The sequence below is a fragment of the Nannobrachium achirus genome (assembly GCF_963921795.1).
Source record: "Nannobrachium achirus genome assembly, chromosome: 6".
In the NCBI taxonomy this organism is placed as follows: domain Eukaryota; kingdom Metazoa; phylum Chordata; class Actinopteri; order Myctophiformes; family Myctophidae; genus Nannobrachium; species Nannobrachium achirus.
The window spans coordinates 49,689,190-49,705,099 of NC_137815.1; the positions used below are offsets into that span (position 1 = coordinate 49,689,190).

The 15,910-nt window shown below is 43.8% G+C and overlaps 1 protein-coding gene across 2 annotated transcripts in view; it reads left to right on the forward strand.

Annotated features, from left to right (window-relative positions):
• LOC308287466 (protein FAM107B) overlaps positions 1-15,910 on the forward strand; it is a 46,406-nt gene that overhangs the window by 13,306 nt on the left and 17,190 nt on the right. Inside the window, exon 2 of one of the 2 annotated variants that reach the window (XM_080728643.1) lies at positions 3,059-3,146. In XM_080728643.1, the coding sequence (XP_080584769.1) occupies positions 3,059-3,146 (88 nt within the window). Of the gene's footprint in view, positions 1-3,058; positions 3,147-7,901; positions 8,070-15,910 lie in introns of those variants that run through there. The other variant, XM_080728644.1, reaches the window with a different exon arrangement.

Below are 15,910 nucleotides of genomic sequence, written 5' to 3' on the forward strand. Positions count from 1 at the left end.
ACACACACACACACACACACACACACACACACACACACACACACACACACACACACACACACACACACACACACACACACACACACACACACATTACGATGCAGGGAGCAGCATTCACCTCACACCTCAATAGCCCCCACACACCCTTTGCTAGTGGTGGAAGGGGGGGCAACTAAGACAGTAAGGGCCTTGTCACCACATTCAAGCCTAAGGCAGACTCTCCTAGCAACCATAGAGGACCAACACAATATCCATTCAGCCAGCGGAGAGGGGTGTCCAAGTGTCCCTGTGTCTGAAAAGAGCCAGTCCACTGGGAAGGGGCTGGAGGATGCAAGGCTCTGGTATGGAGGAGCAGAGTAGAGCCCTGGAACCCAGCCAGGGAGAGGGATGAAGGGGAGAGGGAGGAGTGAGTGAGGGTTGAGGAAAATAGTATAGCTCTAAGCTTGCCACTTGTAGATCTTCTAGAGCAGGGGTTTTAAAACTTTTTTGACTCAGGTCACCCTTGTAAATAACGTTTTCCTCCACGGCACCCCTAACTTACACTTTTAATTCAGAACCGACTGAAAATAACTTTATACTTGACTTTTAACCACTTGAACCCCAGCATCCCTATTCTGGGAGGGAGGTTCACCAAGAATAGTTGATCTACAAGCTCACAGCGTTGTGAGCTTGTACAGTAGATCAGCTATTTTTGGTGAAAGAGTTGGCCGTAGATGGAAAGAGAACTCATCGAGTAAGTACTGTGCAAATCAGGTCTGTTTTACTAAGCATAGTGAAGTAATATTGTGTAGTGAAATTGATGAATTCCAAATGTCATCAGATTATTCTGCGGCACCCCTGGACTGGCATCACAGCACTCACTTTGGGAAATCCTGTTCTAGAGCTTGTAGATCAGTTGTTTTCTGCAAAAGGATATTTAGTGTAGAGCAGTGGTTCCCAAACATTTGTATTTCAAGGACCCCCATAACCCAGAGAGTGTATGTATGATGGAACCAAATGGACCCTCTCAGAGTTACAGACATGTTAGGGTCCACTTCGAACTCCCTCAAGGAACAATGAGAGTCCACCTTGGTCCCCACTTTGAGAACCACTGGTGTAGAGGGTGAAAAGGAGGGACCCTAGTACAGCTCCATTTAAGACAGTACTGTTATATTGTTTAAGTGGATAATCGTCCAAAGCAAAGTCAAAGCAGAAATGGGTTAACTCATATTGTAGATTGCCCTGTAGAAACAACATGTCAGCGTTTCTGTAAAGTAACTTACAGCAGAAGTTTTAAACATGTACTTACTTACATTATGTAAATGTACATGTTTAACACTGCTGGGCAAACAACTGTTATGATGAGGAATATAACTTTTATGATTAACAAACACCAAACCATTAATCACGCATCATTAGCCTAACAGTCACAAAGTGATGTTTTAAAGTGGGAAGGCAGATTAAGATTAAACAGAGAAGTATAGTTTTGGGTCAGGGAGGGGAAAGGTCACAAAAGGAAAGCAGTGAAAATAAGATGGATGTTGGCAAAGGAGAGAAAGAAAAGGTTTCTTACTTGGAGGGGAGATGAAGGTTAATTCCATTCTGGGCTCCTCTGCAGAGCATTGTAGCATTCTAATGGCAGTATATTAAAGGCTAACTACATTTGTGTGAAGTCTGACATCTTTGGTAAAAAGCAGGGTACTGCACTGGCCATCCGTTATTGGCTGCTGTTGTGGAGGTGTCACCCAAACGTGTTTCGGGAAAAAGAGGGCAAACGGCAGAAAAACTGTATGGCAGATGAACCGCCCTCAAGCACACTTGCTGGTGTCCAACGACAAATGCCAAGGTGATCTATAACGTTCAAGTTGTGGTGGACGAGTGGATTAAGCCAGGGACTTCTGTAGGGCAGACTTCAGGGACCAGCATTCACCAGCTTATAGGACAGGGTTCCCCAATTAGTGCGAGGCGTTTTGTGCTTGTAGATCTGCTGTTTTCACTACTTTTGTGCGACGGCCTTGTATGATTTGCGAAAGAACGTACAAATTTGGAGATACGAAATATCCACCCGACAACGACGATATACTAGTGTTGTTGCTGCTCTTATACCACCATTATTACTGGGGTTGGTGTGGGCCAGACAGTAGCCCCCCGCGGGCCGCAAATGGCCCGCGGGCCGCCTATTGGGGAAACCTGGCCTAGGGGATCTACTATATAAAGTTCAAGTTGTGGCGGACGAGTGGATTAAGCCAGGGACTTCTGTAGGGCAGACTTCAGGGACCAGCATTCACCACATTATAGGAGAACGACTCTGCAGACACAGAGAAAAAGCTGAGCCTGACATGTCAGTGGAGGTTGTACTGTACTTCAACGCACTTCAGAGTCCTCCATGCAAGTGCTTTCGGTCTTGCTCTGTCGAGTTGACCCATGAGCCCAGGTATAACCCAGCCAATGCTCGATATCGAAACCTGAACACAGTGACAACGCGCCACAAAGTGGCTCCTCCTGTCATTTGCTCTGCCAACTTTCCCAGAGCGCTAATGACAGGAGTAGCCCAGGAGTTTCCTTTCTCAGATTATCCTGTCTCTGTCACTACTCACAGCTAGTGACATCGTCTGGCACCACCATTTGGGCATAGCAGCAGTGGGCATGGTTTACTGATTATTAAATGTAGTATAATATAATTAAATATTCATTTTTTTCACAGAATTAAATCAAATGATTCACCAGGATCTTGGATGACTTGATTCTAGGCTTAATTTAATTGATATAAATATTTGTGTAAATCTCCATGGGAAAAATGAATTTCAGATTCTTTCGTGGCACCAGTAAACCACGGCCACTGCTATGCCCTATACCCTGCTTTAAACCATTAGATACACGTTTCACACACATTTATTATGATGCTAGCAAAGCAACATCATTTACTACGAATACTGATTTCCAACGTTCTGCAATCTTATGTCTACATTGAAACTATTATTTCTTTCCATCCTCCTCCTCTCCTCTCCTCTCCTCTCCTCTCCTCTCCTCTCCTCTCCTCTCCTCTCCTCTCCTCTCCTCTCCTCTCTCCTCTGCACAGAAGGCCTACAACATTGACCATGAGCCACCAGCAAAGCAGCAGTGTGTTAAAAATGGACACCACTCTAATGGAAAGCCCAACGGTTCAGGTAGGTCTCTGGCCTTATCACATTACAGCCCTTCTTGGAGAACAATTGTGACCCAACCTCTGATGATTATCCCACCTTGTCGCTCTGCTTTCCATGTACGTAGAGGTGTAATGGACCTGTTGCCTGTTGGCCATGAAGTTTATGGCCTGGGCCGTTCCACTTCGCTACCTCTTGGGAGGTGTTCTGTTGGTTCTGTTTGTCTGTCGTGAAAGAAGGGGCAGACAGACAGAAAGGATGACATTTGACACAGGTTACGAGCCCAATTTGAACCTGTGACGTTGTGGTTCTGTACGACATCAGTATTTGAATAACACATGGTCATACATACGTCATGTGTACATACGTCATGTGTGTCTATCATCATCATCAGCAGCAGCAGCAGCAACACTGTTCACTTCACACGGATGTGTTTTTGAGCGGTGCTCCTGGAAGGAGCTAAGCTCCAACATCTGGCTTTGTCCTGTTCCCCAAAAATGAATCAATGAATTCTGTCTTACTTTTTGCGACCGTCAGGTCGCAGTTACTACCAAAACCTCCACCGGCTGTCTGTCAGTCAGTCAGTCTGTCCGTCATGTCACACTTTTCCCCAACTCATATCTCCGCCACTGTTGCCCCGATCCATGCCAAACTTTGCACACACACTCCTTGCCTGCCAATCCACAACCTCCACCCCACCAGGGACCCCCGGAGCTCCAGGGACCCCCAGGGACCCCCTTCCGCCGCCGCCAAAAAGTGCAAAAATGACCAAATGACCACCCAAACAGGGCTGTTCACGGGGAATTCCCGGGGACCACCGACTCCTGGTGCTCCAGAATGGATGCCCCTAGTGGAGGACCCCCGCCACTGCAGCGCACATAAAATGCTGTAACTCGGGCTAGGAGCGACCAGGAGAGCCGGGGCCGGTACCCACGCGTCCGTCTCGGTGGCGCCAAGAGAGCCGTCAACATGAATCTGTCCCATATAGCGCCACCATCAAAAACATTTTTGGACACTGCTCCTACAGATTTTGCCCTAAAATCACGCAAATCGGTACACAGTATGTCTACATTCATGTCATCAACATGGATCTGTTCTATATAGCACCACCATCTGGCCGATTTTTTCAAACACATTTTTGGACACTGCTCCTACACATTTTGCCCTAAAATCACACAAATCCGTACACAGTATGTCTACACTCATGTCATCAACATGGATCTGTCCTATATAGCGCCAATATTAGGCCGATTTTTTCAAAAAAATATTTGGACACTGCTCCTACAGATTTTGCCCTAAATTCACGCTGCGACCTGATGGTCGCTTATCTCCCGATTAGGGAGTCTTACTGGTATATTATAGTAATATAGATGGTATAATGCTATATATTCTAAACCTGTGCATGTTGTCTCAAAATTTGGATGTGTACTTTATGTACTGCCTATATTATACTTTGTGTGTGTTTTTAGCAAGCCCACGCAGTTTCTCTAGGAACAGCATTTCTATTTTCATTAAGCCTCCCCCTAGCCTGGCCAATGTGGGATGGGGCGGGAGTCGCGGGACATACAAACAAAGTCAGGTGTAGGAGCGGATAGCGCCGCTCAAAAAGGAGGGGGAAAAAAAGTCTAAAAGAAAAGATCATTAAACCTGCAAGAATTTGTTTGTTTATGTATATATTTATACATTCATTCATTCATGGGTAAGTCAATACTGCCTCCCCCTGGCCAGCCGGTGCACCTGATGGAGGGGAAAGGAACTGGTTAGAATAACGTGTTCCTTCCACGCATTACGTCCACCCGGGGAAACTCCCCCCTGCGAGGTGAAAAGAAGCGGCTTGGACTCTTTTTGCTTAAATTTAATTGCGTGCCATTGTAGTGCACTGAGAAGTGAGAATAGCTGATCTACAAAACATTTTACACAGCAATACATTGTGAGCTTGTAGATGTGCTATTATTGGTGTGTGACACAGTCATGCAACCAGGCTTTAATGCTCACTGTCCTCATCGAGCCTTGTTGTTGTAAGTTGAAGGAAAGGAGGGGAGGTCCTCACACTGTTGTAGTAGCTCCAAGTAGAATTTTTGAGCGGTGGTCACACCGTCTCCTTAGCGTGACCGTGTGTGTAGCTATGCGAGTGTCTATGCGTCTGTGTGTCTGTAGCCTGGCCAGCAATACCGCTGGGTGACCAGAGAGGTGCTGTTGTGCAGCCTTGAAATGTACGCACACACACACACACACACACACACACACACACACACACACACACACACACACAGCCTTGAAATTAATGGACACCACCGCTCAGTTCACAGTTTTATTTTAAAGTTACAAAACAATGTTTCGACCACAGTGGGTCTTCATCAGGACCGATACATTAAAGCTCCAAACAGCCCAGAACAAACTGATTAGGGTCGTGCTTGGTCTTCCTTCTCGGGCCCACCTCACCACTTATCACTACATAAGCGTGGGGTGGCTTACAGCATCTTGCAATCGGCCTGGTGTCCAAGATACACTACACCTTATGATACCCGGGCCATGTACCTGACTACTTCCAAAAGGTCAAGGATGTCTCAACACCAGAGAGGTAGCTCCACTAATCATGTTCAAGCCCGATTTAACACTATAAAAGGCATTCGTTCTCGAGCTATATCACCAACAAGTGGAACGCCCTCCCGCAGGCCTTAAAGGAGTGCAAATCCCTAGCCTCCTTCAAAATTGACCAGATCTTATCTTGTATTAATAACACGCCATGACACACCAACATATCAGACCTGATGAAGACCCACAGTGGTCGAAACGTTGTTTTGTAACTTTGAAATAAACATTTCTACTGGGAGCTACTACAGTGTGAGGACTGGTGGACAGTAAAGGACTGCATTTATTTGATTACTATATTTTTGGATATGACTTTCACTCCCCTACAAGACAAATATTGTACTTTTTTTGTTGACTCCACTACATTTCTAAGAAGGGCAAATAAGTACATAGCCACAAAGCCATATTTATAGTGAAAATAGCACTGAAATTGTGCACAATGCATGCAAGGTATGGTCCTGCTAACCGAGCCATTTGAATGCCCACCTTTACTCAACACATTTTTCATGAATGCTCTTATATCATTTGGACACAAACATAACAATCCCTGCACACTACCATTTGCCACACTGTTGAAGAGATGCTTTGATATTAGATCAAAGCAGTTGTTAAACCAAGCGCGTCTATTTGGCCTAATCATAGACCTGGAAAGTATAGCAACAAACACAGGCAACTTTGAACTCTGTGTGCTACATAACAACCAAATACTCCTTGATTATACTTTAGGGTGAGCACAAAAAGGGTATAAAATACAAGCTTCTTTTTTATTTATTCATAATATGAGATAGATTATTATATAAAACAAGGTTGTGGTCACATCACAGTTTTGATGACGCTCATTGGGTGTGCAAGCTTAAACAATAAACCCTAGAGTATATGACTATAAAATCCATCTCAGTCTTTGCAAAGGAGTGGCTCATTTTCACAAATATAGATTTTCCTTCCCAAGGTCAGAGGAAAGACAATGCATACAAAACAAGAGATGCTATGATGTCTCAAACATGTAATCTCTTGAATATCCCGGTATAATAGAAAGAGAACATGACATCTGCTCGTTCTAAACAGTATATTTTAAAATAATAGATTATGAATTAAGAGAGCTTTCTTTTTCTTTGTATGGTCCTTTGGTTAATGGTATGTATGGTATAGTAGTTTGTGTAGAGGTCCTTCTAGCCCTCTTCCGAGCACTTCTCCTGGCCCTTCTCGGAAAATGATCATTGTGGAATCACAGAAATTGAACGATGAAATATGGGCACTAATGTATTGCTCTAACCCTGGTGCGCCTCTCTGCTGGCGGCCTGAGATGTTGGTGATGTAGGAATTGAAATGTATTCTACTCCAACACTTAATTTTACTGCATCAGATAAATGCCCCTAATGCACAAGGAGAAATAAGCGATAGCCCACAATACGTAAGATGAGATGAGATGTAGAAAAGACAATTTTGAGAGGATGCAAACCTCTCAAAATGAGTGTTGCTACGGCAGATATTGCCGATGCTGGTGTGGTGCCGATGCCGATGCTAGTGTGTTTAAGAGCTAGCACACAGAATGAAATATTAATGACTTTTAGTTAATATGAGCAGTAAGCCTTTGAGATTAAACTCTCAGCTGATCCTGCCTGCTAGAGACAACTGACTATCAGCGTGCATGGAAAGAGAAGGGTGGAGAGAGAGAGGGAGGGAGGGATACAGACAGAAAGATGGAGAGCCATAGACAGACAGAAAGACAGAGGAATAGAAGAACAGATAGCAGGAGAGAAAAGGGAAGACAGACTGACAGACAGACAAACAGACAAAGAAAGATTGAGGGAAAGAGACGAGAGAGGGAGGAAAGGGTGCAAAAAAGTGTCAGTGTGTGCACGTGGGAGGCTGTGAACACGATAAGTTAACAACACGGCAGTGAGAGGTGGTGAGAAAGAGGCTGTGTGTGACCAGAGAGAGAGAGAGAGCACACGTGGGAGAGATAGTGTGGGAGAGAGTGAGAACAGGTTTGAGTTTAGACGGAGGGAGGGAGGAAGGAAGAGGAGGAGAGAGGGAGGGAGGGAGGGAGGGGAGAGTGGGAGCCGAGGGGAGGGGAGGGGGAGTCAGGGGTGGCAGTGGAATGCTCAGGAGTGGTCATGTGACTGTTTACACTCGCCCTTTGCCGAGGGGAGGCATGTCTAAAGGACAGACGCTAAGGGTGCCCGGTCTGACAACAGCACACACTCATGTAGGGCTCACTGACACACAGAGCCCAGCTCTCACCAGGAGACACACACACATGAGGAGGAAGCCCAGAGATGGCCCAGAGAATGAGCCATAGCCTCTACTGCCCCGAGCAGCCTGCCAGAGCCAGGGAGGGACTGGTCAAGTCAGGTAAGACTAAGAAGTTCGGCTGGCACAAAGGAAGAAAGGAGATTCAGCTGTTCATTTATCTTTAACTTTGTCGTTGAAGTTAAATTGAAGTGATACGCTGCTGCGCTGGGAAGGGGCTACTGTGAACGGTGTGTTCCTATGAAATTGCTGCTGGAGATAAGAATGAAAAGGAGAGAAAATAACTCTCTCTGAGAGGAGGGTTGGTAAAGAAAGGCTTTTCAGTTTTCCACCACTCAAATCTCTGTAGTTCTCTCTACTTGTACAGTACCTGCTTGCATGGTCACACATTACTTTTCAACAACTGTATTCTAGTGGATGGGCAAGACATACGTAATATAAAAGCAACACAATAATCCAACACAATTCAAATAATTACTATAATTTACATTTTGTTTTTGCTGCATTTTGTGTGGAATATTTGTTCCCCATTGGAAACAAAAACTAAATGACTGTGAAATAATTGAGTTATAAAGGTACACTGGATGAGACCATAGTAACATGTTAATATTTGTCCCATTAAGTGTAAGAAGTGTAGGATTATACATTGTATAATACTAGTTTAAAAATGCTGAAACAAGTTAATACGCTTTAGAGGCTGTGAGTCATGCAGACTTTAGGCAGCTCAATGCACCGTATAGATTTATAAATCAATGCATCTATATGTGCTTCCATGACAACGTTCTAACACCACTTCCTTTATCGATGTCTCTCTGCTTGTTTTCAAGTGGCAGTATCTGAGTTTTCTTAAGAGCAAAAACAGACTTCAACCTCTCAGTCAGAGAGTGGATTGGCCGTGATCCTCTCAAATAAACAGTGCCGGTGCACATGTTTGAACAGTTATCAGCAGGTGTGTGTGTGTGTGTGTGTGTGTGTGTGTGTGTGTGTGTGTGTGTGTGTGTGTGTGTGTGTGTGTGCGTACGTGTGGTGCGTACGTGCGGTGCGTGTGGGTGGGTGGGCGGGTGGGTGTGAGTATGTACTGTTGGTGCACCTATACATTTGTACATGTTTCTACATATGCTGTTGGTACATTACATTAACCACTATTCAGCACTATCAACATTTTTCTAAAGAAAAAATAAATAAATGTAAAAATCTACAAGCTCACAGGGACTCAATGCACTTTGTGTAAGCTTGTACGTCTGTTTTTTGTTTGTCACTTGCTTTTTCTGTGCCTATATTGACATACCCAAAACGAGGACACCAGGGTTAAATCAGTCAATGGGCTGTTGTGTTAATTCCTTATCATGGTTTCCTTGGTTGTAACTGTAGTAGCCTACATTTAAAAGTAGGACACATATGCTTGCTGGCTATGTATTCACACTACGATTCCTGCACAGAATACTTCAACAACACACGTAACACATCGTATGACACAATACAATATACATTTTTCAAATGTTAGTTAAAGCTGCAACCCTCTAGCCTGGCGGAGCCAGACGTTATTATCTGTGTTCATTCCTTCCACTGTGGAAGGAATGAACACAGATAATAACGTCTGGCTCCGCCAGGCTAGCAACCCTCAACTCGTTTTAATAGATGAAACATTATTGGTTATGGCAAATACAGTACAGTATGTTAATACAGTATAACTAGTACATTTGTTGTGGTTGGTGGTGGTCTCTCTACTCCCTATTATTTAAACCCTGGTGTCGAGTAGGACACGTACTGATTGACAAGTAGTGCTGCCTGAAGATTATAAGCTTGGTTGACGTTTGGAATTGGTAGATGTTTGGGAGGCCCGAGTTCACGCATTTAGACCTGAAGCCGATTCTACAAAAGCCTTCTAAAATCTATTGTTCTGAAAAACGTATGTTGCTATAATAGAATCTAAAATGACACTTTCCTGGATTGAACGGAAGACAGTTAGTGTCTAAAAAGATACTAATTGCTGTTCTGATAGTGTTGTTGCCAGATCAGCCGTAATAGATGAATATTTTATATTGGTCAATGTTCCTTGACTAATATATTGATATTTTGGCCTTGAGTTCATGGTCATTGCAACGGTCATTTGCAAGTACAAAATCAGTTGAGAAGCAGTGAGTGCACCAGACCGCTTCACTGCACACATCTGATTATGAGAGCTAGAGCCCCAATGACTTCATAACGCCAGGAAATGTTCAGTGCACTTGATTTTTTCTCCCAGGATGAATGGATTATCTAAGTGAATAGACCATTATCCTGTGCCATTACCGAGCAACATGATCACATTTCCTCTGCTACTGTACCCAGGATGAGGCAGACAAGCCCCCTTCGGCATGAATGCATGGCAGCAGCCCTAAATGTGATTTGATTCTGGCCGTCCTATGATAACCCAGGCCTGATCACTCACTCACTATAAATGTAACGTCTACTCGTAACTAGATGATGTGCATTTGATACACGGACAGAGCGTTCACTGTATGCACTGAGCGAGCTCGGCTCACATGTTCTGTCCCCAAATCAATGAAACCACAGGATAGAGTGACATATGAGTGTCTGAAAGTCTGTGTTCTTGCAGTGTCCAGTGTAAGCACCTGCCTGCATAGTCCGGGCCGGGCTGTATTTAGAGTGGTTATAAAACCTAAGGTTGAGTAGTATTAGTATTAGACTATAGACTAAAAGAAGTTGAACCTGGTCTTTGCAGAAAATGGACCAAGTTGGGGGCACGGGTGGCACAGGGGTAAAGTTCCTGCCCACCACCGCAGAGACTAGGGCTTGTAAGAAAGCTCCGGGGTGCCTCCGGCTTGGCTGGGCATCCACACAAACACAATGGGCCGTGTTCATGTGAAGCTGGGCGGTGAGGGTGAGCTCTATCGTTGCACTAATATCTCTACTTCAGTTTGGTCCAGGAACCTGTCCAGTGGGGTGTGGAAGTAAGAGGAATAATGTGTACCTCACATTATAGTGAGGTACCGTACACTACCCTAGTGTTTTAGTTCATTGTTTCAGCTTCACCCAGACGATGGCTGCTCAGATGGTTATGATGAGCACTGGGGGTTAAGTTGCTCAGTGGGACTTCGACATAGACAAGGGCCGGGGGTCAACCAGTGACGTTCTGATTAACGGCCTCTACTGTATACCCACTAACCTATGACTATGCCAAATATTAGAATACATAGGGAATACCGAAAACAAATCACTTTCACAGAAAAAAATTATAATATGTTAGTATTAGTATATAATGTTAAAAATATATACTTTTTCCTTTAAAGGTGATACACCATGAAATTTCACTTTTCCTATTTTAAAACCTTTTTTTGGGGTCCCACTAGCACCTTCTATCCTCACAAAGTCCCATTTCTGACCGTTGTGTCGTTCTCTGGTTTTGAGAAGGCGAAGGTTAAAAGTATCCCACGGGTTCTCAAAACAGGCTATCCAGATTTGCTGCCGATTGTGACGTCATCTGCCAATTGTGACGTCATCATAAAAAAAAAGAAATCAAAAAAAGGGTTAGGGTTAGCTACAAGCTCACTACTAACTAGTCAATGTACAAGCTCACAACACATCACGATGTGATGCATTGTGAGTTTGTAGATCTGCTATTTCCCCCTTTTCAAATTAAATAAATACATTTGATCAATAATGACCTGCCAAAAACAGGGACGTCAGTAATAATGTGGTTAATCATTAATCAGTGTCCTATAGGCCAGTTACTGTGCGTACCACATTGTCACTGATATAGTAGCAGGATCATAACCATATATCTCAGATGTTATCTCTCCTTTCTATCCTGTGTTTCTCTCCACTGTGTTGTCTAAGAAAGCAGAAAACTTTTAAATTTTAATCTAAATGCAAATGTATTGCACTTCATATACAAAGGCAATTCAAAGTGTATGACATAAGGCTGAAAAAGCAGAAAAGGAATTAAAGGCAGAAAAGAGTCTCTGCAGAGTCTGGGACTCAAACTCACAACACCAAAGGGATGTGGAAAAACTGGTTTTGTACAATTGGGTCTCTAAACCTACGTAGTTATGGGACTTGAACCAAACAATATTACAATTTATTAATGAAACAACTCTGTATATGTACATGTTACATCACACCATATTAAGAGCTAAGTATACCTCACAGCTATAGCGCCTACACACTAGATCCAACATCAATCCACAGTAAGCTGCTTTAGATCTATCACCCTTCATATGCCTCAAAATTAAGCCTATTTTAATAGGAGTAAGCATAGTGTAGTAGGCACTGTGGGATCAAGATTGGTGTACACAAGTGATGAGTTTCTAGCTCACTTCATCCCTCTCTTTCCCTCCCGTTGAGTTCACTCCGATGTTTTGCTTCTCCTGATAAAATAAAATAAAAATCTTTCTCTCTTTATTTGTTTCACTCAAACCTTTTTCTCTTTCCGTTTGACGTCATCAAGACATGTTCATGGGTGCTTGCCCGCCACTAGTGTCAGAGAAAGATCTATGGTCATCTCGTAAGTCGTAACAGCTGACTTGGTAGTCCGCACGCATCCTCCATCCTGACACAGGAAGCCCAAGAGGCTCAGCCTCAGATAGCATCAGATCAACGTAGTAGGATGCCATGTGCGTAAACGCCTGGTTGTGGTGTCAAGTGATTCTGTCCTGTTCATGTCAAAGCCAGTGTCAAGTGCTAGCCCCTCCCTTCTGCACTTGCTTTAATGCCCATCTCCGCTGTACCGGTGGATAAAACAGAAATGCTAAAAAGAAAAACTAGAGTACCAATTCAAAGAGTACTTGTGTACTCTTTAAAAAGTGTACATTTGTGCAATTTTGCAACGTTGCATTGTCCATCATTACTCTAAATCAGAGGTGGGCAAGATTTATTTACAGAGGGCCATACTGCCTTCAATAAAGTGAGTGAAGGGCCACACATTGTACACTTGAATTGAAACTTGAAACACATGAACGCTGAATTATGTTAAAGACATAGACATGGCAGACTACTTTACAGCTGTACTATATCACTCTGGTGTACTCTGGCCTTATACAATAAAAAGATGACTTGCAAAAAACAATCCACTTCATTCCCATATCAACTATTAAATGATCCTATACATTTATACAGTATGATGGTTTGTTTTATTTCTACTACTAAGAGGATTTATAAAACAACCTGCTAATCAAAATACATTTTAATGTTTGCCTTCACTCTAACATCACTGTACCTTCCCATTTGTAAATCCAAGGAGGTTACCTCTGGTCCATTACTCCTGTCACCACACATCCTGTCCTGTCCCTGATTGAGAAGTGAAGAATAGCCAATGAGCGGAGCTCATTTCATTTTTCTGAAATATTAAGCAGCAGTGGAGATGGAGATGGTTTCTGGTTGCACTTGAGAAAGGGGTCATTGTGTCTGGACAGGCCTGCTTGCGTATGACACCGGATCTTTTTCTCCTCAGAATAACTCATGGCTCGGATCAGGTGCCCATTAATCTGGCCATTCTATTCGGGCACTAACAGAAGAAACACAGTGATGGAGAAATAAAAGGGATTGGGGCTGTGTGTGTGTGTGTGTGTGTGTGTGTGTGTGTGTGTGTGTGTGTGTGTGTGTGTGTGTGTGTGTGTGTGTGTGTGTGTGTGTGCATGCTCACATGTAGCCTCCAGTGCAAATTATGTGATCTGTGCATCATCTTTGGCTTTCTAAATAAAGCACAGAATCTTCTTTTGTTTGACTTAGGTCAACAATACGACTCAACACAAACATGTTTGGTTCAAATGGTTCTGGTCGGTGGATTGGTTTAATTCAGAACTCACCAGTTTAAAGTCACTGATACATGTAGTGTTTGTCTCATTGTATATTTTATTAGAACATTAAAGCTGAGCCATAGATGCTGCACTAATGAAGTCACTTGAGTATGTAAAGCACTTTCACTTAAATGTGTGAAAAACACTGTGAAAAGATGACACTAGCTTATACTAATCAGTAATTGCAAAGCCCACACGCTTGAACGTGGGAAAACAATACACAGGCGATTATTTCCATTAGGCCATGTTGTACTGTGATAGAATTTTAACAGGTATAGATTGCATTTTTCTCACTATTCACTGTGTGGATAGACTCTTTTCTACTCACACTACCAGGGGTATATTGTTTATGGATACTTTGACTATATTTATACCTGTTAATGTACTGTCATCTTACTATAAAAGATGCACATTTCTGTGCGTGCCAAACTGTCCCCAGCTTAGCTTGAGAACCGTTCGACCGACCGATCGATTTGAAACTTGCTGTGGTATCGCCGAGGACCTGAGGGAGGGCCCAGTGTTACCGGTTGGATCTGTATCTAGAGCCGCCGATCCAACCGATATGCCCAGGTGGGCATATATGGAGATCCGGTTATCCAGAACCTCCAATCCAACCGATGTGCCCAACCGGCGTGCGTATCATCAAGGACCCAAGGGAGTGCTGTGCCCAATGTGAAGTCGGTCAGACTGGCTACCAACTACTAATGATAATCGGAACTGCCAGGGGTGGACTGGGCATCTGGCATACCAGGCATGGCATACCGGGCATACTGTATGCCCGGTGGCGGCGACTATACAAGCGGGCCTGTGGGCCAGTGGGCCAACTAATTTGCCACCATTGCTGGTGCTATCCTTCAGTAGCACCGGCCCACAGAGCAGAGAGACATCACATAATTGGCCCCACTGGCTTGTCAATTTACCATATTGAAATTTGCATTGAAAACTGTACCTACACCGGATGGCAACTGGGGTGGCATTTCATTGACTTAATGGCAAGATGGCTGCTGTGTGAATATGGTCAATCATCCGAATACCGGGCTAGTAACTCAATCACAGGCTACTGTGGCCCAAGAGTCCCAACCAAAGCGATACAAGCCCACAACGCGTCGCTGCCTTGACGCCAGGGCCGAATTTATGTCCCAGTCTGGCCCTGGGTAGGCCTACTGCACTAAGTACTCTGACAACGGAGTAACGAGTATTGCATAACCGGGTAGCGTGCATTCCCAACAAGCGTCAAATTCAATTGCAACCGAAGGTCGCAGTTTACTATGAGAAACGCCACATCATGTACACGTACGCATCTGTCCGTCCGTCCGTGTACGCTACTTTATGGTCTATGGGTTTGCCGCTCTGACATCACGCTGACTCTCACGCTCTGACATCACTGTGATGTCAGGAGAACCAAATCCCTTTTATGCCCATATATGGAGATCCCTGTGATGCCAGGGGAACCAAATCCCTTTTATGCCCATATATGGAGATCCCTGTGATGTTTGAATACACTTGTTAATAGCTATCACTGGTGTAAAGTACTGTGTAATAACTATAAGTACATTTACTCAAGTACTGTAATTGAGTAAATCTTTTACCCTATACAGTTTGTCCATTTGAAAATAGCCTACTCGTGATGCGACGCATTGTGAGCTTGCTATTCTTTTTTGGAGCTGTGTGAAGCACAGGCTCCCTATACGTGGCTGTGTGGGTATGTGTGTGTGTGTGTGTGTGTGTCTGTCTGTCTGTCTGTGTGTGTGTCTGTGTGTATGTAGCCTGAACTTCCTAAACTTCGGCACGCCACTAGTCCCACAGTTTTGCCACCACACACTCGCGCCATATGTCAAATCGACCGGCTTACTCGGGAATCGTGGGCTATTACTTTTCTAAGAGAAAGGTTCTATAGTTTAATTGATATTAATTTATTAGTGAATTAATTTTCCCCATTGACTTATAATGGGAATTGCAAAAACTCACATTCAATTATTTGTCTCTCGCAAACCATAGGGGCTAGAGTTTCAAGACTTGGAGAGGAGGTTCATAATGATTTCAAGGATTAAATAAAAAATAATTGTGTCATTTGGCCGCATGGTGGCGCCATAACACCCCACTTTACGTTTTGGCCTGTAACTCTTGAACCGTAGGTCGGAAAAT